The 26525-nt window shown below is 37.3% G+C and overlaps 1 protein-coding gene across 5 annotated transcripts in view; it reads left to right on the top strand.

Annotated features, from left to right (window-relative positions):
- Positions 1-26525, top strand: part of sl (small wing phospholipase C gamma 1) — a 271971-nt gene that overhangs the window by 54364 nt on the left and 191082 nt on the right. For all 5 annotated transcript variants that reach the window (XM_067093297.1, XM_067093291.1, XM_067093306.1 and 2 more), the window contains exons 5-7: positions 17817-17985; positions 23209-23412; positions 23660-23775. In XM_067093297.1, coding sequence (XP_066949398.1) covers positions 17817-17985; positions 23209-23412; positions 23660-23775 — 489 coding nt within the window. The remainder of the gene's footprint in view (positions 1-17816; positions 17986-23208; positions 23413-23659; positions 23776-26525) is intronic.

Genomic DNA, 26525 nt, shown 5'->3' with positions numbered 1-26525 from the left:
GTGGAAGAAATGGTGAAAGGTATGTTCAAGGGTGTTTTTGGAGAAGGGGCTGTTGGAGGCAGGTTCTCTGGAACGTGTGAAGGGGCAAGAGAGAAAGAAAAGGAGGAAGAAGTGAATGGAAGCGTGAGTGATGAAAGTGATGTGGAAATAGGAAGTAAGAAACGAGAGAATGAAAGGCAGGGTAAGGAAAAGGGGAATGAAAAGCAAGGGAAGGAATGGAGGGAAAGTAAGGATAAGTCAGGGGAAGAAAAAGGGAAGAAGGGAAAGGAAAGGAAACTGGTAAGAAGGGTAAGGAAGTGGGAAAGGCAGGAAAGAAGGGAGAGGGTTAAGGCAGTAGTGATAGTGAGGTGGATGGAGGTGAGTGGATAAAAGTGGATAAAAAGAGGGGGAAGAAGAGTGTAATGAGTAAGATGAATGTAAGTGCAGAAGTGGACTCTTTGTTTTCGGAAGAGGGTATGAAAGGACAGAGTGAAAGTAGCGAAAGTGAGAGTGAAAGGGAGAAAGAAGTGAGAAAGGCTATGTATGTGAGGGAGGTACCCGGTGTGAAAGGTATAATGAGTATGGAAGTAGGGATGTGCATGATTTCTTTAGGGAGTATGAAAGGTTTTGTCAGGATAAGTATGGGGAAAGTAAGAGAGTGTGGGCACGAGAATTAGGAGAATATTTGACTGGGTTTTTGCTTGATATGTATAGGGTTATTATGAGTGTGGGGGGATGTTGAGTATGACAAGGTGAAAGCTAGACTAGTTGAGCAAGCAAGGCGTATGAAAGCGAGTGTTAAGTATAAGAGGAAGAATGAATTTGATGAGGCAAGAATGAAAGCTGGGGAAACCTTGTCACTGTATGCTTGTAGGCTGAAGACGTTGGCTAGGAAGAAGTTTGGGGATGATGGGATAGATGAATGTAAGGAGTTAGCACGGAAGTTGTTAGGGACAGTGCCAGATGGAGTTAGAGAATTTGTGAACTTGAAGCGGAAGGAGAAGAAAAGATGGACGAATGAAAGGTTGACTTGGGGAGAAATTTTGGAAATTGTAGAAGATTATGAGCTTGACAGGGTTATAAAAGAGAGTAGAAGTGTAAGTGTAAGGGCTGGGGTAGATGAGAGAGTGCCAGAGTTTGGAAGCTTTAGGGATGCAGTGTTGAGGGGCCCAATGAGAATGGCCGATAGTGTAATAGATAGGAGTGTAAGAGCAAGTAATGTGGAGGTGCCAGTGAGGATGAATGATGGGTTTGTAAGGGAACAACGGGTTGGACGGGTTAGGGATAGTAGTGTACAAAGGGGAAGGTCGGTGAGTGGAAGTCGAGCGAAGTGTTTTAGATGTGGAAAGGAAGGACATACAAAGAATGAGTGTAGGTGGGCTTTAGGAGCGTGTTTCGGGTGTGGGCAATCGGGACATTTGGTAAGGGAGTGTCGAAAGATAGGGGTTAAATGCTACAGGTGCGGACAGGTGGGTCATATTGCTAATGGTTGTAGGGGTACCCAAGTGAATGTAATATGTGGCAACTGTGGTAAGAATGGGCATTATGCGAAATGTGTTCAGAACCGAGAGCGAAGTGTGACGAATGTGGAATGGAAGGGCATGTATCAAGTGTATGTAGACGAAAGAGGGTGACTGTGACAGCGAATTCGGGAAACTGAGTGTGAAGGGGTTCAAATGGGTGGGTCCTCCAGGATGCAAGCGGTGCGTGTGATGCATGTACGTGAGGGGTTGTTGCATGAGGATCAGCAGTTTGTTTTGATAGAGTATGGTAGGAAACGTAAGAAAGGGAAGAACGTAAGTGAACGGAATGATCGTAAGTTGTGTGATAGGGGTGTGAGTGCCAAAGTGGAAATGAGTGATAAAGCATGTAATAAGGATGAATGGGATGGTATGAATAGAACATTATAGCATATGCGGGTTTGATATAACTGAGTTGACTGAACGTGTAGGGTTAGTGAGCGGTTGGAGGTGAGCGAAAGTGTAAGAGTAAGAGAGCGTAGCAGTGATAGACGAGTGATTGAAAGCATGAATGAATCGTTGCAAGAATTGGAAAGGTCAATGAGCGAATGGGATGGGTTAGTTGAAGAATTGGGGAGGTATTTGGGAACGAGTTAGAGGGTATAGATGAGATTGTGGATGAAATTGAGAGTGGTAATAGTGAAGAAGATAGCGTGAATCTGAGAGAGAATGGAGGAGAAGATGTGAGTTTGAATGTTGCTAGAAGAGAGAATGATTCTGAGAGAATGATTGCGTGCCCATGACGCGATCTAGAGGACCTGCTAGTGAGCATCCGTGGGTGTTGCGTAAGGCGATTTGAAAGAGGTGTGAAAGGTGTTGGTTGGGAAATGCTAAAAGGGGGAGAAATATAGAGGATGAATAAATTTGTTTGTATTTAGCATTTCCCAACGTTTTGTGAGAGAGAGAGAGAGAGAGAGAGAGAGAGAGAGAGAGAGAGAGAGAGAGAGAGAGAGAGAGAGAGAGAGCGAGTGTAATTGTCGTTGTGAGTGGTTTGGTTGTTGGAGTTCGTTTTACGGCGCTGTCTGTCTGTCTGTCGGTCTGTCGGGAGTTTTTCGGTTTTGGGGAAGTCTTGGGCAGTTGAGGTCCAACCTTGAAAGTGAACGGGGAGTTCGTCTGGCTTTTTTTGTTTTGGATACCGGTACCGATATTGATGGTGCATGTGTCTCTTTTTTTTCGTTCGTTGTTGGTGGAGGGTTTGTTTGCAATTTTGTTCTGTGGTTTTTGTGTGCTGTGATTGGCGACCGTGGACCTTTACCCATCTCCAGCAACCAAAGATCAGGGTGAGTGTTGTTTTGTTTGTGGGTTAGAATTCCGCCACATTGTTTTCTTTCTCTAAAGGAACGCGATCTCAACCATACAATATTTCCGTCTGTTTCTCCCTAACCATTGGTGTCTTGATGTATGTACAATCACCACTACTTGCATTGCCATGCAAGCATTCTAATCATGTACTCATAATGTTCCAACGAATCTTCTGTATCAAACTGTGTGTATGTTTCTGTTTGTGAAGACGCCAAACGTCTCGCCACTCCGATGGACGACGAATACACACGTGTTTGGAAGAGGCGGCGTCCGGCTCTTACAATCTCAGAAATTCTTTCGTCACTTCGTCGTAATTTTTGCACTGTTTTCTATTAGACGTTACATAATGTGTTATATATGAAAATGTGTGCAATTTTATTTAGAATACAACAAAAAATAACTCATGGTTGTAGCTTTGATCAATTTTGACATATTTTTATATAACTCACGATAAGTGCCAAAATTTCAACCTTCGGTCAAATTTGACTCGACCGAAATGGTCGAAAAATGCAATTGTAAGCTAAAACTCTTACATTCTAGTAATATTCAATCATTCACCTTCATTTTGCAACAAACGAGAAGTCTCTAGCACAATATTTCCATTTATGGTGAATTTAAAAAAAAAAACTTTTTCCTTACGTCCGCACGCGCTAACTCTGCTGAAAACCTCAGAAATTCTCTAGTCATGTGTGCAATTTCATGTAGAATACAACAAAAAATAAAACATGGTTGTAGCTTTGATCAATTTTGACATATTTTCATATAAATCACGATAAGTGCCAAAATTTCAACCTTCGGTCAACTTTGACTCGACCGAAATGGTCGAAAAATGTAATTGTAAGCTAAAACTCTTACATTCTGGTAATAATCAATCATTTACCTTCATTTTGCAACAAACGAGAAGTCTCTAGCACAATATTTCCATTTATGGTGAATTTTTGTAAAAAACTTTTTCCTTACGTCCGTGTGCGCTAACTCTGTTGAAAACCTCAGAAATTCTTTAGTCACTTTGTCGTAATTTTTGCACTGTTTTATATTAGCCGTTACATAACATTTTATACATGAAAATGTGTGCAATTTCATGTAGAATACAACAAAAAGTAACTCATGGTTGTAGTTTTTATTAGTTTTGAAATATTTTCATATAAATCACGATAAGTGGCATAATTTCCACCTTTGGTCAACTTTAACTCGACCGAAATGGTAAAAAAATGCAATTGTAAGCTAAAACTCATGCATTCTAGTAATATTCAATCATTTACCTTCATTTTGCAACAAACTAGAAGTCTCTAGCACAATATTTCGATTTATGGTGAATTTTGGAAAAAGCATTTTCCTTACCTGTGCGCGCGCTAACTGCTGAAAATCTCAGAATTTCTTTAGTCACTTTGTTGTAATTTTTGCACCGTTTTATATTAGCCGTTACATAAGGTTTTATATATGAAAATGTGCGCAATTTCATGTAGAATACAAATGGGTGTAGCTTTTATCAGTTTTGAAATATTTTCATATAAATCACGATAAGTGCCAAAATTTCAACCTTCGGTGAACTTCGACTCGACCAAAATGGTCGAAAAATGCAATTGTAAGCTAAAACTCTTACATTCTAGTAACATTCAATCATTTACCTTCATTTTACAACAAACGGGAAGTCTCTAGCACAATATTTCCATTTACGTTGAATTAAAAAAAAAAAAAACTTTTTACGTCCGCATGTTACGAATTCATGCGTCATTTTGTGATAATATTTTCTCTGTGTTGCTTTGATCGTTTTACAATTTGTTATGTACCAAAATCATCGCAATTTAGTGTACAATACAACGAAAAAAATAACTCATTAGCTTTAACCATTTTGCTCACAGCGATTTGTATACAATTATATATGAAATTTTTTTTTGCGCTGTCATATATTCCAATATTTATATATGATAATGATATTTTTTTCATTTCTGATGGTTGCATACTAAACTTCAGGCAATGAGAAAAAAAAGGAGCCAAAAATGAACTCAATCTTAAAAACTAAGCATGCTGTGATTTTTTGAAAAAAACTTTCTTTCCACTTCGGCACTAACTCTCAAACCGCACCGGCATACGGCAGACACTTTTGTAAATAGAGGCTCGGAGTTTAAGGGTTAAATGACTAAATGCACTTTTTGTGATAAAACTTTTAAAATACTAAGGTAGTGCTCAAGTTACGATAATTCGCCTTACGATAATTCGATTTTGCAGTGGGGTAAGCAATTAATACCGGTACGACAACATTTATAAATTTCGTGCAGGCGCAGGCAACAGCGTACAATCAGGCGGCGAGAGAGACCAAATTACAATAGACCAACTTCTTTTCCTCCATCTCTTTATCCCATCTTCTAGTTAAAAAATTAGGAGAGAATGATGAAAGTATTGTTAGTAACGTTATACTCTTGCTAAATGCGTACAGCCATAAACAACCGAACGAGAAACTGTTGTTTTGCTTATCACCGAATCGGACAACAACAGCCATTTTTCTTGTATTTCAACCATCATACAGTAATAAACAATTACCATAGTTACAGTACAAATAACATTAAGTAGAATAGGACAAATATATTTTTACATTATTCCCTTAGTCACTATGGATAAAAGATCAGCAAGGAAATATACTGCTAAATTTAAGCTGCAAGTTAGAGCTGAAGCTGAGAAAACAATGTTCAAGCTGCTAATGACTATAAATTATCGTGCATCGGCAACACGGATGAAACTCGACCGTGATTAAAATTGGAGAGAAAGTATTTTAATTAAAATTACTGGGCATGAAAGAACACATTACTGCTATTTTTACGCTGATAAACGATAAATACGTAAAGCTCGTATTATGATGAAATCAAGTGAAAATAGCAAACGGAATCTTGATTTTTTACACAAAACAGATGCCCCCCAAACTGCCAACATCTTGTATTGACGAAAACATTAGCTAAATTAACTTCACATTTTGACTCAAAAACACTTCGTATAATGAAAAATAACCTTGCTCCATATAAATAAAGTATCTAGAAATTCATTTATGCTAACTAGAAGCAAGAAAAGCGCTCTGGACTGAGTTAAATAGGGCAAAATAAACGTACTGCGTAATCGATTTCCAAACCAAAACATTGATTGCTATGATCGTAATTTATAATACAAAAGCAATATAAGAATATATACAGTATTATTGGATACAGTGAATTAAAGCTTAACATTTTAAAAGATCCATGGAAAAGATGCATATTCGTTATGTTAATGTTTGTATAATATGGTATGTGAATATAGAGTACAGTATAATGTAGGCTAGGCTACCGTATATGTCTACAATATACCATAGTATAGGCTAAGCTAATTCTTGTTTGTTTTCAATTTCTCATTGTATTGAATTATCATGTCACTCTGCATGAACCTCCAGAATTAGCTGATATTAATAATTACTATACCGTGTATGTATAGATTATACTTTATAGTGTAGGCTAGGCTGCCATATATGTATACATGGTATTGAATACTCTAGTGTAAACTAGGCTATATTCGTGACACGTTTTTTTCAACAAACGACAGGTTTTTTTTGGAACCTAAACCCATCGTAAGTAGGATAATACCTGTACATAGGTATAAGCATTTTTAGTTTTTTTTTTTGTGTGTGTTTGAACTATCAAAATAGGCAGTTCTAAGTATTTGCAGGTTTTAGCTATTCAGGGGTGGGGTGTGGTGTGCATCCCCCATGAATACATTGGGTTCACTGTACTCCACTCAAAACAAACCCAAAAGAAGTAAATATCGCCTTGACCCAACCTTGACTCACTTGGCTCCCTCTTTGGAAGTGGAAGTTGGTCAAGTTGTCTAACTTTAGAAACAGAGTGGAAAATTTCAGCCCTAACATTAGAAAACTACCTATTAAACAGACATTCAACGACAGAAATGTTGTTGAGACAGATAAGAGAAAAGATGTGGCTTATAGAAGCCAGAACAAAGAGTCAATCTGGGGACTATATGTCTATAACAACAATAGATAATATAAATGTAAAAATTAAAAAACACGATACTACGAATAGCATTCAGGGTACCATTGTGCTTCCTGAGAACAGTGACGAATCAATCGACAAGAATATTCTCTTGGACTCTCTTGAAAAAACATATCCCAGAGTCCAAGGCTGTGAGGTATATAATATACCGAGTAAACAAAAAATAAATAAATGAAATAAGAAAATGTTAAAAATCACAAAAATAAAATTTCTATGTCAAAACAGAAATAAGGCCCTATGTCCCAAAGTCACTAGTGTCAAAACTGAAGTAAATATGGGCATGCAAAAAAATATTGTTGAAACAAACCTGTATGTGCGTATTGTGGATCTGAAGAACATGCCACACAATGGAAATGCAGCGAACCAAAATGTATAAACTATAGGCAGAATCATCATGCAAGATCCAAAGAATGCATGTATTACATATACAATAAGAAAGAACAGAGATGTGTATTAGAGAGGCTAAATTAGAATTGATAGTGAAATGAATTCAAGATCCTGCTAAGAAACTTACATATGCCTTGATAACAAGAACTAATAATGAAACAAAAATACATACGGATAGAAGTAACAAAATGCAGGAAAATAAATCTCAAGAAGAAAATGATGCTTTGCAGAAAAAAACTAAAATGGTAAAGAATCAAGAAGCAGGCACAAAGGATATGAGTAACATTTTATCAAACTCTTTTGAAATGTTAATGCAAATAGCACAAGATGATGATACTACTACAGAAGAAACAGGAAAGTCGTGATGGAGTGAAAATAAAAAATAAAAAAGGGCCTTTGGAGAGAACACCAAAAAACAAAAAACCAACTATAATTACAGCAACATCGGTTAAATCAAAGACAAAGGATATGAAGAAGGAACAAAAACAAACTAAGAATATACCTTTATCTCCTAAAATAATAGTAAAACCTATGGATACAGGTATCCAAAACTGAAGTTGAAAATAACAATGATTATGTCAAAGGGAGAAGAGATTACTCCATCACCAATAATTGGGACAAGAGCAGATGAAACAAGGAATGTACATGAAAACACATGTGGATGTAATGATTGCTTTGTAGAATTGTGCAATAATAACAAAAACATAACAAAAGATGGTTTAACAAACATTGTAAGAAATTTTATGAAATATAGAAAAAAAGAAACCACAGATTTGAGTACCCATGAAAAAGGTTCCATGTGCATTGAGCACTTAGAATATTATAAAGAAAAACAAATGAATGTCGTGAGTAAATTATTAGAAAAAATCCAAGTTGATAATACAAAAAAAAAAGAGAGTGAACCTCGACCGCTATAATAAAATATTTTCAGTAGCTGTATTATACAATGGAATGTAAATGATCTACAGACCAGATTACGCCTAGGAGAAATACAATGATTACTAAAAGAATATGAACCAGTGGTAATATGTTTACATGTTTACATGTCAACAAAACAATATCAACAATAGGTAAAAATACTTTACCATCAATATAACGAGAAGAAGGAAATTTAGGTGCAATCATATATGTACATAACAAAGTAATTTATGACAAAGTACCTTTGAACATCGCTGACTTGCAAATATCAGGTATTAAAATTCAAATAAAAAATTATAATTATGCAATTTATAATTTATACAACCAACCTAATAAAAATTACAACATTGACAAACTTAAAAAATTATTACTTAATAATGCCAAGGAACCTACAGCAGTAGTAGGTGATGTTAAGTAAGTTAAGTATATCTTAGTTTAACCAGACCACTCAGCTGATTAACAGCTCTCCTAGGGTAGGCCCAAAGGATTAGATTTATTTTATGTGGCTAAGAACCAACTGGTTACCTAGCAACGTGACCCACAGCTTATTGTGGAATCCGAACCACATTATGACGAGAAATGAATTTTTATCACCAGAAATAAATTCCTCTAATTCTTCATTGGCCTGTCGGAGAGTCGAACACTGGCCCAACAGCGTGCTAGCCGAGAGCTCTACCCACCCCGCCAGTGAAGAACTGAGGTGATGTTAATGCTCACAACCCAATGTGGTACCGTAATTGTACAGTCCCACATTGGGATGTGAACATTAAAATCATCTACTATTAATGAGATTTTGATTTTGGTATTGCTTTACCAGCAGCATTTTTAATGAAATCAATAAGAAATTTATCAGTTTCAGTATATCTTTTAAATATTCAAATGGTGGGATATTCCTAGTGTGGAATTCATATCGCTCCCAATCTGCTTTATAAATGTTGTATTGAGGGACATGCTTTGTGGGATTATTTTGCAATAATGAAATTAATATTGGGAAATGATCACTTGTATGCAAGTCATCAACTGTATTCCAATCCAATCTGTCTAGTATGTTTGTTGTACAGTAAGTTCCAAAAGTGAAGCTAAAAATTTCAGAGGATTTTGTCCGAAATTCACTAACTGGCAACAACAACATGTAGCTGAAAAACGTTTTTTTTTTTTTAAATTGAAAGCTCCATCAAGCAAAATAAAGCTAACATATGATGCACAAATATCAAATCTATGATATTTATAACAATCATGAGAAAAAATTACGGCAATAGTAATTATTTCAAAGTACAGTAATTACTTCAAACTACAGAAACGAAACAATTTGAAATTTTCGTTCAACACAGGATTACCAACATTACCGTTGTATATTTCGAGCAATGTGGAAACAAATATTTAATATCATAGTGTATTATCAATTATTTTAGCGAAGATGCATAAAACCATGCAAGTATCAATAGAATATAAGAGGAAAATCTTCGTAACATTAAACATAATCAGTCATGAATGCACCTAGATTCAACAGAGAAGTTGGGTGTGGTTGGTAGTTCTGATTTTAGCTTTCAGGACCCGACCATTCGGACTCTACTTCAGCTTTGGCTTTGGTTTCGACCCACGACACAAACGTAACATTATCTACCCAACCTATGAATCACCAGCTGTGTCCTACTAGGGTTGGGGGAGACTTTGACCCAATACCCCCATCGCCAGCCAGTAATATTGAATAAACAGGTAAATCAGTTCCCTCCATTATGTTTGCAATAACTGACAGAAAGCAATCACTATTGAAAGGGTAAACTTGATTGCAAACAGGTTTTCTGTTACAAATACAGAGGGCTTCTCCAAATAATGAAAGTGTTCCCAAATCATTCAAGTCTAAGATCCACCAAGGCTGACCGAAAACAACTGAAAATTCGTCTATCTGACTTCCTCACTTCCTCTGCCTTGGCTTAGGCCTAGACTTCCTCACTTCCCCAGACTTGACTTTGGCGTAGACTTCCTCACTTCCCCTGACTTGACTTAAGCCTAGACTTCTTTACTTCCCCTGGCTTGGCTTAGGTCTAGACTTCCTCACTTTCCCTGCCTTGGCTTAGGCCTAGACTTCGTCATTTCCCCTGACTTGGCCTAAGCCCAGACTTCCTCACTTCCCCTGACTTGACTTAGGCCTAGACTTCCTCACTTTCCTGACTTGACTTAGGTCTAGACTTCCTCACTTCCCCAGACTTAACTTAGGCCTAGACTTCCTCTTTTCCCCTGACTTGATAATGAAACCTAATTAATGGAAAATCATGTTTACAACCATCTAGATATCCAAACAACTCAATTTATTAAATAACAAGCTGGAAAATATATTTCCTTGATTTTTGAAATAGGCCTAACCATGTAGCCATGCTAAACGCGCATATAACTTGGATTTTTTTTTTTCTACACCAACTTGTGTCTTATTTATATTTCATTCAATCAGATGCTAAACTTCTTTGTGCTTTATCAAAAGAAATCATAATAACTATCGATATGGCGCTATAAAAGTAGAAAGTTAATTTACAAATCACATTAGGCTAATGCCTATGCACTCAGTTCCTGCTGCCAGTCAATGGTGAACACTTGATATCACACATTGAGAGCCGCAGATGTTTCTACGGGGAAATTCTTGTTGGGGGGATTTTTTTTTTTTTTTTTAAATAAACAGTTATTGAGCTAACATTGACCATTCACTGGGAAATACCTTCTGTGGTTCTACAGTTAATCACTGATACTTATTAGCAGATACAGAGGATGACAATAATTGAAATAAAATATACTAACTGGCAACCCCACGTATTTCTAAAGAAGTATAATCAATTTTGAAATTTGTAGCTTCACCTTTGGAACTTACTGTACATAGAGTTAAGTCGATTAAGGAAAATGTTCCATATGTTTTAGAAAAGTATGTGCTGAAATCATTATCATTTATACAGCACATATCATATGAATCTATGAATTCTTCTATTTTACTCCCTGCTCTATTTGAGTCTGTAATTGTACAGACTCAAATAGAGCAGGGAGTAAAATACAGTAGAAGAATTCATAGATTCATCTGAAATAAAGCTTGGGAAGCCGATAGACATACCCTTACTGTGCTGTATAAAGCAACAGTGCTGTCTGTCATTGATTATGGAAGCGAAATATATGGCTCAGCATCAGACGCAATGCTGAAAACGTTAGCCCCAGTTCATAATGAAGGCCTTAGAATATGTTCAGGAGCATTTCAGTCATCACCAACATCTTTACAAGTTGAATGTGGTGTGACACACACACACACACACACACACACACACACACACACACACACACACACACACACACACACACACACACACACACACACTCTCTCTCTCTCTCTCTCTCTCTCTCTCTCTCTCTCTCTCTCTCTTATCTCGTTAGTTAGTAACAATGAAGAGTGCTTTGAGAATTCAGACAAATGATTCTCCAACCAAAAAATTATTTATATTGAAATTATCTCCTCCTTGGACAATGAATAAAATGAGAATTTGTACACACTTAAAATATTGATAAAAAAGTCATTCATATACCCCAGAACACCATAGACAACATACAGTAGAACATATAATCCAAAAAGGTCCACATTACGCAGTATACACCGACAGATCTAAGTCACAGTATGGAGTGGGATATGCTGCAATATCCCCAGATGAAACGTATCAGTTCTCTCTACCAGATAATGCCTTGTTATTTACAGCTGAGTTATGTGCAATAGCATCAGCCATAAAAATAATTAAAGAAGCCTCATGTAATAATTTTGTGATTTATAGCGACTCCAGAAGTGCTATAGAAGCCATTCAAAGCTATAATAAAAAATAATATTGTACAACAAATTAAGTTTTCACTCCATAAATGATATAATAATGGAAAAAAATATTGAAAATATGTTTGATCCCTGGCCATGTAGGGATTAAAGGAAGTGAAGAGGCTGATAAAGCAGCTGAAGAATCAGTCCACTTGACAAGCAAATGTCAACATCCCTATTAGTGACTATATAAGGTCCATAGGAACAATCATTGTAAGTATATGGAATGAAGAACCTGAAAATAATGAACTGAAACAGATAAAATTCATTGTTGAAAAATGGAGTTCATCATATCAGAGAGAGAGACACGTGCATCAGTAATTGAGATGCGTCTTCAAATAGGCCATACTTATTTGACACATGGACACTTAATGAACAGTCCATGTGGCCCTCCTTCCAAATGCCCAGATTGCAAAGTGTTGATAACAGTCAAACATGTATTTTGCGAATGGCCAAGATATAACCTGCAGCAATTATCAAATTTTGGCAATAGATCATTGAAGGAAATTTTGTCAGAATCTCCTACATTTTCAGTAATACCAGTTTTAATGTTCATGAGGAGCTGTGATTTAATTGATAAAATATAGAAAGTAAATAACAGAAATACGAAAACCCTTAGGGGTCTAATGAATTTTAAAACAAATTTTAAAATTTTAATATAACTTTTTAGTGGGTATACTGTATATGGAAACATTAGTATAAGTGTATTTATTCTATGAGTGTGTTCCAGTATGAGAGCGTGTGCCCTTGTGCAGTTTTTAATTTCATTTTCATTCATTCATCATCATATCGAATGACCTATTTGGTCCCAATGCTAGGCTTCTAACCTAGACCTGTCGTTTCATCCAAATCCTTCTGGCCAGCTCTATGAGAGCTGATAGCCAGTTCAGTGGTCTGGTTAAAATGTTTTATATAATAATAATAATAATAATAATAATAATAATAATAATAATAATACCCTGAGTTGGCACTGGGTCCTCAGGTATGCTCCGATCTATGGAAGTTGTGGGGGAGACAAATTATAGACCTGTTCGCTACTTTCAGAAACCATCGTCTTCCACTGTTTTGTTAGGCAGGTAATAAACAATTTCCAGGTCCCTCAGAATGTGTCGATGACATAAGTAGCTCCCTTTTGGCCAACAAAGGAGTGGTTTCCAGACCTTCTCGACCTCTTGGTGGACTTTCTGAGACTGCTACCACAAAAACCTCATCTCAAACAGCCCCACTTCTGGCTGTTTCATCAGGGGTTGTCTACTCAGGCCCTGACAGGCTGCAAACTATCAGGAAACTCCTTAGAAAGAGGGTGTTTTCAAGATCTGCTTCGCAAACTATTGCCAAGTGCAGATGGCAGTCCTCTGGCAGAGTGTATCAGGCTAAGTGGACAATATTTCGAGCCTGGTGCAGAAGGCACAGAATTTCTTTTTCTCAGACATCTGTAGCATAAATAGCAGAATTTCTGCTATATCTGAAAACCAATAGGAGCCTGCCTACTTCGGCGATCAAGGGCTATAGGGCCATGTTAAGCTCTGTCTTCCGACACAGGGAAGTGGACCTTTCCTCTATGTAATCAGGACTTGTTGGATCTTATTAGATCGTTTGACACCACGAGACAGGAAGAGGTAGCAGTAGTACCATGGAACCTAGATGTGGTTCTAAAATGGTTGTGCGGCACTTGATTTGAGCCCATGCGCTCATTTTCCTTAAGGGAGTTGACTAGAAAGACCTTTTTGCTAGTAGCCTTGGCGACAGCCAAACAGGTCAGTGAGATCCATGCAATAGATAGAAGAGTAGGCTTCTCTGAAGAGAATGCTGTCTGCTCCTTTTCCTTGGGATTTCTAGCCAGAAACGAGTCACTTTCCAAGCCTTGGCCTCATTCTTTTTTAATTAAAAGTCTGTCAGAAATCTTAGGTCCAGGTGAGGAAGAGTGTGTCCTGTGAGAGCTCTAAAGTATTATCTTCATAGAACAGGAGTACGTGGACCTTCTACTGCCTTATGGTGTTCGGTTAAGAACCCCTCGTGTCCACTGTCAAAGAATGCACTGGCATTTTCCTCAGAGACCTCATCTCGGAAGCCCATTCTTTGATTGGAGATGATGCCTTTCCCTTGTGTAAATTGAAAGCTCATTAAATAAGAGCTGTGGCACTTCTATGGCATTCAAGCGTAATATATTTCTTTCTTCCATATTGCAAGCACTTTGCATAATTTATCTCTCTCTTCCATATTGCAAGCGACTTTTTGGAAGTGTAAATCGGTGTTTGCATCACATTATCTAAAGGAAATCAAAACAATTTATGATAATTGCAGTACATTGGGTCCGTTTTTGGTGGCTGGCGTGGTGTTGGGGGAGGAAGTGTAGGAAGCATTCCTTCCTTTCTTTTGCCTTGAAATAAGGTCGTTGAGTTTTTAAGGGATCCTGGAGGTACTGTGTACTGGAGTACCCTCCAGTTCTCTTATGGTTGGGTGGTGGTTTTACTCTTTTGATGGTATCAGATGATGATGTTTTTCTGGTAGTATACTCTGTACTGTGTCCAGGACAGGGACAACATGTTTATCCTTGTTAGCAATTGGAATTATCCTTGCTGCATGGTACCCACTGAAATAGTAGGCAGTCCTCGGCTATATTACTGCGCCACTATACAATAAGACAAGCGCCAACCAGAGTCAGTATCTTCCTGCAGCAGCTCACTAATCAGGTTAGGAATCAACGGTCATTATTTTAATGCCAGCAACCTTTTCTATTCTCAAATTCATTACCATTCCTAATGTTTTGAGGTAGATATGTACATCCTCCCACTCCTGTCAATGTGGGTATCAGCAGTGTAATTACTCGGTAAGTTACTTACATAAAAATGAAATTTTTACGATAAAGTTTTATATATACTTACCAAGTAATTACATGATTACCCGCCCTCCTCCCCTCGCATGAACGTAAGGGCATAAACAAATTGAAGCTCTTTTGCTAGTTGTTCCTCTCTTTCCCCAAAAGTGGGCGGGGCTAGTCACCTAGCCAAAACAAAATAGCACGACCCGCAAATTTCAAAATTTTAGCTGCCGAGCAAGTGAAACTAATACTGTAACAGTGTAATTTCTTGGTAAGTATATAAAATGTTATTGTATCATAAAAATGTCATGTTTATTTATTTTGTATGGTTTAGATTTTCTTTCTATAATTACATCATTTATCTTTTTTCTTAGAGAGAGAGAGAGAGAGAGAACACTTGACTAGATGCCACTTATTTTATGGAAAATGTGATGTTACTTTGTCATTCATTTTTTCGTATATTCCCTAGTGTAATTAGAACTTTTGTATTGCAAAACCTACGTAATTTATATAGGTATATAATGGATATACAATGTTGACTTTATTGCAAATTATTTTTGGGAGGAAAGTACAAAATTTCCACATCTCTCATAATTTCTACTCATTATTTCACCTACATAAGTTATTTTGGGGGATTTTTATGCCATTGTGTACAGCAAGCATTCAGCTGCAAAATAAAACAAAATTGAGCAGTCTACCTTGAAAACTGTCAGAGTTATGCGTCTTTGAACAAAAAAGGTATAAAAATTTTTTTGCATGTATCGCGTGGATTACTGGCACTCTTCTTATGGAAAACACAACGCTACTTTGTCATTCATTTTTTCATATTTTCCTTGCTTTATTTACAGCTTTTTGCATTAACAAAGACTTTATTGCAATTAGTCTTTTCTGGTAAAGTTTTTTGGGGGAAAAGTGCAAAATTTTCTTACATATTGTAATTTCTACTTGTCATTTAGCCTACATAATGGTTATTTTTGGGGTAAGATTTTATGCTATTACAGTATATAGAATAAGTGATCAGCTGCAAAGTGAAACAGAATTGAGCGGTCTACCTTGGAAATTGTCGGAGATATGCATCCTTGAACAAATAAAGGTATACTATAAACATTTTTATGCTTACCGCTCAAATCACTGCCACTGCCCACAGACGTAATTGTTTATAAGAGTCATGAGCAAAAGGGTTGAGAATGTAACTAAATATAATTCTTGTATCCAAGAATTATAGGGAGTGCTCGTATTGATGTCTATCAAAATAAAGAAAAATGAATTTTGCATTTAAAAGGTTCCATGTAGAGACTATGAAAACGTTTGTGTGATAAACTGACTGTTTGCTATCTCAAAGGTTAACAAAACACAAGATCTGTTAGGTATGGCCTTGGAAATTCGGGAATCTTCATCTGTAGTGGTAGCTACACAAAATAATGAAAGAGAGAAAGAGAGTGAAATTGTTAGACATTGAGAGAGAGAGAGAGAGAGAGAGAGAGAGAGAGAGAGAGAGAGAGAGAGAATGTGTATGTTACATAAACAGGGCGAGTATAATCGTTGAAATCATTGAAGGAATGACGATCAAAGCAAAGGTGTCGTGAATACGTAGCCAAACATTGGCACGGCACTGGCAAAGTTAATCACATCGAAATCATTAAACAACCTCACCTGTGAAGCTTATTTATGCAAATCGAGCCTGGAATCTTAGATTTCCGGTGACGTAATTAGTTCCACCTACTAAGGAGGAGTTAATTGTTCTGATTACACCCAGAGGAAGTCTTTAGATAACTTCAACCAATTAAGCATCAACAAAGGTGGGGGCAGAAACAAGATCCCCGCCTACTAGGGATTGGACAATCGACTTCCAAAAATCCTTAAGAAGTCCAATTCAGAGGGGGAGCAGCAGATAAGAAGAGAGAAAAAAAGACAGCAGAGAAAGGCGAGACAAGGAGCAGCTAAGGCACAAAGAAGAAGGTGTGAGGTTGCAAGCCTCACCAATTGTGGGTTGATATAAGAAGACAGGCTCACATTAACTCACCCTATATTTTGTACTGCATATCACCTTGTACTTCAATTGTAAAGTTATTTCTTGGTGCTAATGAAGAAAGAAAAATCAATTGTGTCTTCTTAAAGCCTATTGGGAAAACTCTGCTACTACATAACAAAGTTAGAAAGACCGACATCTATAAAGACGTAATCTTCTTAAACGAATAGCAGATATAAACAGAAGAATAATAAATAGAATCTCGAAGGTGGATACACCTTCAAGATTTTAGTCATCATATTTACTGGTGTGCTGTTTGTACTATTTAAAGGTGCCTGTCCATACAGAAGATCATCTTGGAACAGCCATCATTAGTCAAACAAAAAACATTAATTTGTCAGAAGGGCATTGGAAGGCACACATTGTGGACACCCTCCTCCTGAATCCTCTTATTAAAAGGATAATCCAGCCAGACCAACCACCAGATAGCCACTGCTGAACTGGTTCCCAGGTCACCCCTGTAATTTAAGGTCCAGGGAGTACAACTGCAATCCAGTTCCTGTGGAATCATCTTGAAGAAAACAGATCCCTTGGGAATGCCATAAACAGGTTCAGCCTTTACAATCTAACCCCAGTTTAATTATTGATTCTGTAGTACCTTCTCTAGTTTCCACCAAGAAAAGGGCCAGTGTGTATTGGCCAAAATATAGTTGCTTTTTAAAATTTGTTTCTTTTGGGTCTTTTTAAGATAAATATTAAACTGATAAATTACAGAAAGCTGAATACAAATTTTGAAAAGTCTCTGAAATGCTAGGGGGGGTTTTAAATAATTTAAATCTGGTTTTTGCCTGTACCCAGTATTATTGATTGTGTCATTATTGCAACACAGGTCCCCGTATTTCTAGCAGGTCTTGGTGATGTATAACTTTGATGTACTGTTCTGTGTAGCATGAGGCACCTATGGAAAATAAATTTTTTTTTAATTTTTTTCAAGGTTAACCAGCATTTAGACTGAACTTCCTTTAGACTTTTCATAATGATACTCTCTTTTTTATGCTAGGATAACGTTGCGTGACGTACGGAACTTCCTTCCAAAGATCCAGGTCCGAATGAACTACAATCGATTGAGGGACTACTTTGAAAAAGTTGATGTCAAGAAAACTCAGGAAATTGGATTTGATGAATTTTATGAACTAGTCAAAATGATTACGTGGGACAAGGAAGCTGATGTAAGTAATAGTTTTGTGTAAAGTTTCCCTGAAGCTATTTTTAGTCAGTTGTATTTTTTCACAATTTTGTAAAAATGCTTAAAAATCGTATATTTAGAAATATTGGATTTGTCAAACAAACCCTTGATTTTACATTTGAGTCCAAAAACGTGTAAAATTTTTGTAACTACTCAGGAATGCATTTCAGCTATGTTACTGAACAATTAGTGTGACTGGGATTTAGTTAATGGAAATGAACTGAAATGGACTTAGCAGTAGCTACTTTGGGAACGTGTATGGTTCAGTACCAGCCACTTTTTTGAACTTGAGGTACAACATAATTGGAATTATTTGAACAGAATTTTTATTTTTCATACAGACCCATCAACAGTTATTAGCATTATTCACTAATGTTGAATTCCCCAGACACCCATCTCCAGATGTCCTGAAGACAAAAACAGCATATCTAAAAACATCTGTTCATGCAAGAGCTTCTCTGATCCACTGATAGTTAGTAACTGCTCTCATTCTTTCAATAAGACCACATTTACCTGTATTTTGGAAGGATAGGGAATGAACAGCCTCCATCCCCAAGCAGTCCTGTGCCTAATGCCTCATAGGTAAAATTAGTAACATTAGACTGACATCGCCACAAACCTGCTTTTAAGAGGACCTTAAACTTGGTGTTCCTCTAGAAGGCACTTGAAAGGTCCAGATCACTTGAACAGTCACTGTAATCTGGCCAGTTTTGTTTTCAGACCTCTCAGTACGCCTCTGAAGCACGGCTTCTCTCAGCCACAAAGACACCTTATTCATAGAAATGTGTTCCCACTCCTTAATTGTGAACAGAAAGAGGCTGGAGTCCTCTCACAGTCTTGTCTTATGAAAATGATGGAAGGCTCTTACTGTAACTAACTATGCTTTAAAGTGTGTTAAAGAAATTCTGCTACTTTAACAGTCAGCAACTAGGGAAGTCTTTAGAGGTCCCTCAAAATTGTCATAAAAATCTTTTTTGTCAGATAGGTAAGTTTTAGAAAGTATATGAAGCGGGTATAAATGTTGAAAAATGTTGAGTCTTTCCTCACACAGATGATGATGATAGAAATGTAGGCGCTGATTAATTAGCCAGAGTTACTATTGTGAATAGAACAGCATAGCAGTTTTTTTTAGTGTTATTGGTCATCTTTAAAACCAATCTTATTCAACAGAAAGGTCACGAGGGCTAATGAAATTAAGTGCTTAGTAGAGACGTGGTAACAAACCTGTTACCTGTGGCTGGCATGGTTTGTTGCTTGAACAGATATACTGTAGTTCTCTTTGACTTCCATGTATGCAATGAATCTAGCTTGCTGCACTTACCTAACAACTCAGAGGCTTAGGTTCTCTTCCTTAGAACTCTGATTTCTAGGAAGAGTGATCAGGTGTGCTGAACCTCCAGTTGGTTCAGGATTCTCATACCTCCCTCCAAGTGTGAGTGTATCCTAATGTTAAGACCGAAGGTTTGTTCCGCATGTGAACAAATGACAAATTTTTAATTAATTTGTATTTTTCATACCTAACAAACCTGAGTCTTAACATAGACTGCCCATCCTGCTTCGAGGAAGTTCACCTTTAGCCAGTTCCTCTTGTGTCTTATCCTGGGTTGGCAGAAAGCCAATGTTAAGCCGAAATGCGTGTTCGAACAAATGACAAATTTTTAATTAATTTCGAGGCTCCAGCTGGGTTTCTGACCCTTCCACCTCATCTGCGTATCAGATGCCAGATGTTACAGATTCCTTGCATATACAATTTTTTTTTTTTTTTAACTGGTTTCCAGCTGGTGCCAGAAGATTTATCCTAGTGCTAAGACCTCAGGTTTGTTAGCTATGAGAAATACAAATTAATTAAAAATTTGTCATTTTTCTCAGATACATAATAATTAATTTTTACAAATGTTGTAGCTTGTTGCTTATTACTTAGATAATGTGAAAACCCTTTTGATTATATGCTTGTAATAGGCAAAGACAATTGGTATTTATTTTCGCTTAGATAATATTGACTAATACCTGATGATGAACACAAAACAGTAAACACTAGTCATAATGATTGATGCTAATTGTTTATTAGAATAGTGATGTACAAGAATCTTTTATTGCTTAGACATTTTCATAATTGGTATGTGTTGGTACTTTAGACAGTTACTAACTGATAACTATGAAGTACAGTATTTACTAATAACAAAAACTGGTGAAACACTTTATTCTGGAGATAAAACTTATCGCATTCAGTTTTTTTCGTTTGTGTTTAATTTTTGTTATCTTTATAAAGGGAAATAGAATATTCCAAAATGTACCCCTACGTGGCCAGCCGCAGAAGACTCATGACCGTGGACAATGGCCATAGGATCACGATCCTTCCCTGTACCTGACTACCTACAATGCTGAACGTCCGTGGGAGAGCAACGGCTATGGTCCGATGCTGGGATGTGATTGTCTTGGTTCAAAGAAGAAGGAATCCTCCTCTTCTCAGCTCTAGGATCAGAAACGAAGTCCCTAATCCTCCAACTCTTGATGGTCAAACGTACAGGAGAAGCAGACAATGACGACCGTGATGATGATGGTGAAGAAGAAGTAGAGCCATGTCTCTTCTTCTTACAAGCACAGCTGCACTTCTCTTCAATGACAGAGTCAAGTGTCTCCAACACCACTTGAATGAGAGAATCTGTAGTCGGAACAGCCGTGACATCATAGGGGGGCCTGGCTGCGACATCACTATAGCAGGCGGAGCGTATGATGACGTCATAGAGGGTCCCTGTTGTGATGTCACTAGGGCAGACAAATCACATGAAGAGGCTATTGGCAACCCTGTAGGAAGGACCAGAATTAACCCACCATGATGCAAGGTTGCAATAGGCCATCTAAGGTTGGTATGCCTGATAGGCCTAACGACACCCAAACACTCGACATCTTCTGCGCTTCCAAAACCGGAACAAGGATAAAGATGGTGATGCCCCCTTCCCCCCAAAGGGTGAGACGGGGCAGCATTAGGCATACAATCTCCTGAACCCACTCCCAAAAGCTTCCAAAGACAAATCAATGGGAGAAAAGGAAGGGGAACGATCGTCAATTGAAGATGCAGCACGCAGCAACTGGAAGAGATCTAACTCTGGTACTGAGTAGTCTTAAAAGCTCCTTACAAACCCTTACGTTGGGTTTTGGGTAGACACTTGACTGAAGACAGTCATCCTGCTAGCTTTGGCTTCATCAAAAAGGGTAGGCAAACTTCATGGTCTGTCATATGGTGTTAAACACACCAGGGGTTGGAGATCAGTAGCATTCAAATTTGTCTTGGAATTCGTGGCTAAGACTCAAAATCCTGCAATTTAAGATGCCAGGTTCACCTCCTTTTCTATCCCTTCGTTGGGCGATTATGTTGACAATGGTCCAGATGAATTGCTTCTTTGCCCCGTTAGATCACTGTGCGTATCTAAGAAGGACTCCACTTCAGGCCAGGGTGTTGAAGACTTTTTGTTAGCAATGGCCAGGTCAAGAAAGAATTATCCAAGAATACAGTCTCATTCTGGCTGCGAGAAGTAACCAAGTATGCATACTCATCATCACCATCAGTGTCTATTGGCAATACTGTGCATGCAAGAGCACATGACATTAAAGGATTGAGTTCCTCCTTGGCATTCAAGAAGAATGCATCTGTTCATAGAATGCTATGTCAAACCACTTTCACTTCCTTCTACCTGAGGCATGTTGCCCACAGGTCCTTGGACAATTTTTTTCCTTGGGTCCGATGGTGGCTGCTCAGCAAGTTGTGTAACTCATCAAGTGCCCCTAGCGGGACAGTTTGTATCTTGCCTAAGATGTTGGTATGAAAGTGAAATGAATGAGATGACTGGTCCCTTTTCTTTTCCTCTTTCTTCCTTCTTCTCTACCTATGGGCAGTGTGAAGATAGTGCCCTCATAAGCTGGTACTGGCTGGATACAGGTGAGTGAAGCAGTCATGCTGTGAGAGTTCTTGTTTTTAATATAAGGACATCTTTCAGTAGCAAACCCTTTCTCTCTAGCAAGGAGAGAGAGGAAGGATAACAAACCTATATAGGTGGCTACATTGGTTTGTTATTGGAACAGATAGGTCTTCATCTTCTGCATATGCAATGAATTTAGGCGTTGTACTAAACCAGGTAGTCTGAGCCTAAGATACACACATGCCTATATGTTCAGAGGCTTAGGTCGTCTTCCTTACAATACTCTTATCCAGGAAGATTGACCTGGTGTGCCAAACCTCCAGTCAGTTCAAGATTGTTTACCTCCCACCAGGAGTGAATCTATCCTAATGTTGAGACCCAGGTTTGTTCCATGTATGAACAAATGACAAATTTTTAATTAATTTGTATTTTTTTCATAACTAACAAATTGGCAGTCTTAACATTTAACGCCCACCTCTAGCCACCCCTCTGTCAGGTTACCCTGGGTTGGAAGAGTAACTGAGGCTTCACAAGATCAAGCTTGGGTTGAATGTGTCACCTATCTCATTCGTGACATGCCAGAGGCCAACAGTTCCTTGCATATACAATTATATTATTTTTATCGGTTTCCAGCTAGTACAAGAAGATTTATCCTAATATTAAGACCACAGGTTTGTTAGTTATAAAAAATACAAATTATTTAAAAATTTGTGATATTTTGCTGCTTGTGTGATATTTTGCTGCTTGTGTGTTATATCTGTTGAGACCACAGTAGTTTGTATTTGTCTGCAGGTGGGTTTCATTACTCATCACCAAAACCAAAGGCTCACAGCCTATAGGTTAACCTTATACACTTTGACTTTACTTTATAAGATGCCCCATGAATTTCCTTGACCATTGTTTGGAAATAAATTGTCATATATACATGCAACAATGCTAATATTATCCTGTTGTCAAGTTAGTGACACTTATTTGATCTCTAGGTATTTTACTTACATTTCAGCATGTTTTATGTGATGAGCCAATTCTTACCCAACATCAAATACCAAATCTTGGAAACAAATTATGTAATACGGCTTAGAATCTTTAACATTATCAGTTTTTCCTGTCAAAGTTTTAAGAATTTTAAGTAAGATTTGTTAGTGTTAAGAATGTTAATGGTTTGGTTGAACTATTCGGTAGTGTTAACGATAATAGAAGTAAACAGTGTCTAGTGAAATGTGTGATGCTAGGTTTTAATGATGTGCTGTATTTAGCTATATCTTGTAATTGTAATCTTTATTTTTCAGAAACTTCTTTTTGTTGGTGAAAATGAAAATGAGAACCTTTTGGAGAGGTATAGCAGTGACATGAAAACTGTGTCCCTCCGGGAATTCGAGACTTTTTTAATTGAACAGCAAAAAGAGGATGAATACTATGCTGACAGCATCATTAAGAAGTTTGTACTGGATCCAGAGAGAGATGTTAAGGATCCCTATTTTTATATTGAAGAGGTACTTGAATACATATAGTATAAAGAATACTGAATAATTGATTTGTTTTAAATTTTAAAAACCAGAAAAGCATTGAATATTTATGAAGTGGAAAGTTTTTCTGAATTTGCAGATTAACTTTTATTTTCTTTAGAGCCAAATCACTATTACAGTAAGACATTATACTACATCACTGTAATTGTATTTTAAAATTGGTCCTCGTTGGTTTAGACCTGTAATCTGATATTCTTCTCTTTTTTTATTTTAGTTCTTTCAGTACCTCTTTTCAAAGGAGAATCAAATTTGGGATAGAAGACATGACATTGTTAACCAGGATATGACAAAATCATTGTCTCAGTACTGGGTAGCATCATCTCATAATACGTAAGTCTTAATATCTGATGTTTTGTTTTTAAATTAACAAATTTTTGATGCCCATAATACTTTTTATTAGATTTTGAATAGTTTTAGATGTAAGTGGTTGTAGTCTTATAAAAGGATGTGTCTGCATTTGAGGGCTTAAATATTGTATTTCCAAGGGTAGCCAGCAGGTCAAGACACCAACCACCTTGTGAGATACTACCCCTAGAAAATAGAACCCTTTGACTGGCCAGATAGTCTGACTTTGGGTCCTCGCTAGGTACAGCCCCTTTCTTTTACTCACACATACACTGAATATTCTGGCATATTCTCCAAGTTGTATCTTTCCTTACACATCTTTTAACTTTTTCCACACATCTGACTTACCTGAATATTCCACTTGACTTGTCCTAATCATAATTCCCAGCATGTTGTGGAATGAAGATGAAAATAAGTTAATGGTCTGTCAGTAGTACATTATAGGCACCCCAAAAAGGTGGTTGGTTAAATTCATTATTAATTTAAAGCTCGCAAAGAAAGGTGGAGGCACCAATAATAAATGAGTTCTTTAAAAAGGTACAGTATATATTAAAAGCAGCAGAAAATCCAGTCATCTGTAGGTTTAACAAATTGTATGAAAGTGTGGCAAGAGAAGAGATTAAAGCAAAATGATAGTAAAGGAGCTCAAAAACTATATATGAAGGAAAAGGAGATGCACTGCAATGAAGTAATCATAGAAGAATAAGGTTTCTTGGACATGCCTCAAAAATTTTAAGAGATGGTGCTGAAGGAACCAAAGGGAAAGAAGTACATCACACAGTGTGATATGTTAATATGTGAGTTCCTGAAATGCTTAATTCTTAATATGTGAGGTAAGCTCAGATTAATGAAATGCATCTTGTGTAAAACACGTGCATATAATATTCATATAACACAAACCCATCTTCAAAAGTGAGACAAGAAAAATCAATAAGCTGTTATTATATAAGCCTCCCTTGAAAATGTAACCCAGCAGTTACGCAATACTACCTTCATCCCCACCGCTCTAATATTATTATTAGTAATAATTATTTTAATTTGCCTTAGTGCATCTTCTCCAACTACTTGCATTGAAAGCATCGTCCTCTGCTAAACCATTCTCCAAATCCCTCTTCACCCTAATCATGCCATCTAATCCTTTGCCTCCCTCTCGACCTTCTGCCCTTGGCAAGTTCACTGCAAATCCTCTTCACTCATCCTTACCACTTTCCCGAACCATCTTCATCTCTACCCTTTTATTATATCAGTACCGGCAGTCCCCGGTTAACGGCGGTCTGGTTTTATGGCGCTTGTCTAGCGACGAAAATCGGCAATTTTCGGCGCCAAAAATCACCGATTTCTGCTTATCGGCGCCAATACATACCTAACAGGCGCCGATAACTGAAAATCGGTGCTTTTTGGCACCGATAAACCCCAAAAATCGCCGATTTTCAGTTATCATCACACCCTCAGAACGGAACCCCGCCGATAACTGGGGACTGCCTGTAATCTTTACCACTCCTGCACTTATGATTTCTTGCCATTTTCCAGCCTCTAAGGCAGCAAGATCCCCAAAATCTACCTCAGCATCCTCATTTCATACCACTTTAGCTTTTGTTCCTCCTTCCTTCATGACACCACCACAAGCTTCAAAACAGCAACACAAATGCACTGAGGTTAAAAAATTCCTGTGAAGCTGGTGTCTTGTACCTGTAATAACAGAATAATAGTGCTGTTTTAAAAATTGCAGTAATAATGTGGCATCATAACTTAAAATAATTATTATTTTACTAATAATAATGTTGGAGTGGCAATAACATACCAATCCATATAAAAAGAGTTACCATATTGAGCATGTTTTGGGTGAACTGGGAGATGATTAGCTGGCTGAATTGGAAAAATGTTGTGAATCAGGTTGAAAGTGATGTTTTAAAACAGTGATATCCATGTAGAATGTTTTGGAATGTGTTATCAGTAGTTAAAAGCTGTTGTGCTAAGTAATAAATGATCAAGAACAAGCATTTCAGCATGAACAAAAAAAGTCAAATAAAGCATTCTTTTATCTTATGGTGAATACAAAAATACAAATTATAAGATATATAAGTAAGCATAAAAGTTCCTAAGTCATACATACAGTATGTGAATCATGTATAAAAAATAACAAAACAGGTAAGCTATGTTTTCAGTCTAACCTAAGTGTGATTTATGGCTTAAGCTGTGCTGAAATAATGCATGGTAATTACTGTTTATATCAAAGTGGTAAATTGTACAGTAGGTGTAATGAAGTTCCAAAGCCTCTGTTCTGGCACATGAGGTAGCTGCCAGATTCTTGAAGTATAGTTTATTTCTTAGATTTTAAAAATTTTTTTTTTTTTTCCCCGTGCATTAATGGACTTTGCCCTCCCTTCACAGGGGATTTTTCCTTCCAACCCACTGCCCTAGCCTGTACACTTTAGAGCATAACCATCTCCCTACCCATCCTCATTTTTATCTTGTTATTCCCCATTCATAAACACCTTCAATTTGATCCATGCAGTCACTGCTTTCCCTAACTGTATCCCAAGAACAGTGGGTTAATTTCAGTGACAGCCTAGCAGAGGCATAGAGGCTTTTCTGCTCAGATTTAATTTTGACGTACTAGTCTCCTGTAGGACTGGCTATCATAGTTAAAGAGTCCTTTCTATTCCTTACTGGTGTGGGCAGGGTCATCAGTCCCTGAAGCAGCTGCTGAATAAACAGCCACTCTCCTACAACTT

This window comes from Macrobrachium rosenbergii, chromosome 4, assembly GCF_040412425.1.
Source record: "Macrobrachium rosenbergii isolate ZJJX-2024 chromosome 4, ASM4041242v1, whole genome shotgun sequence".
Classification (NCBI taxonomy): domain Eukaryota; kingdom Metazoa; phylum Arthropoda; class Malacostraca; order Decapoda; family Palaemonidae; genus Macrobrachium; species Macrobrachium rosenbergii.
The sequence above is the reverse complement of the archived record's forward strand: the minus strand, read 5'-3'. Positions and strand labels throughout refer to the sequence as shown.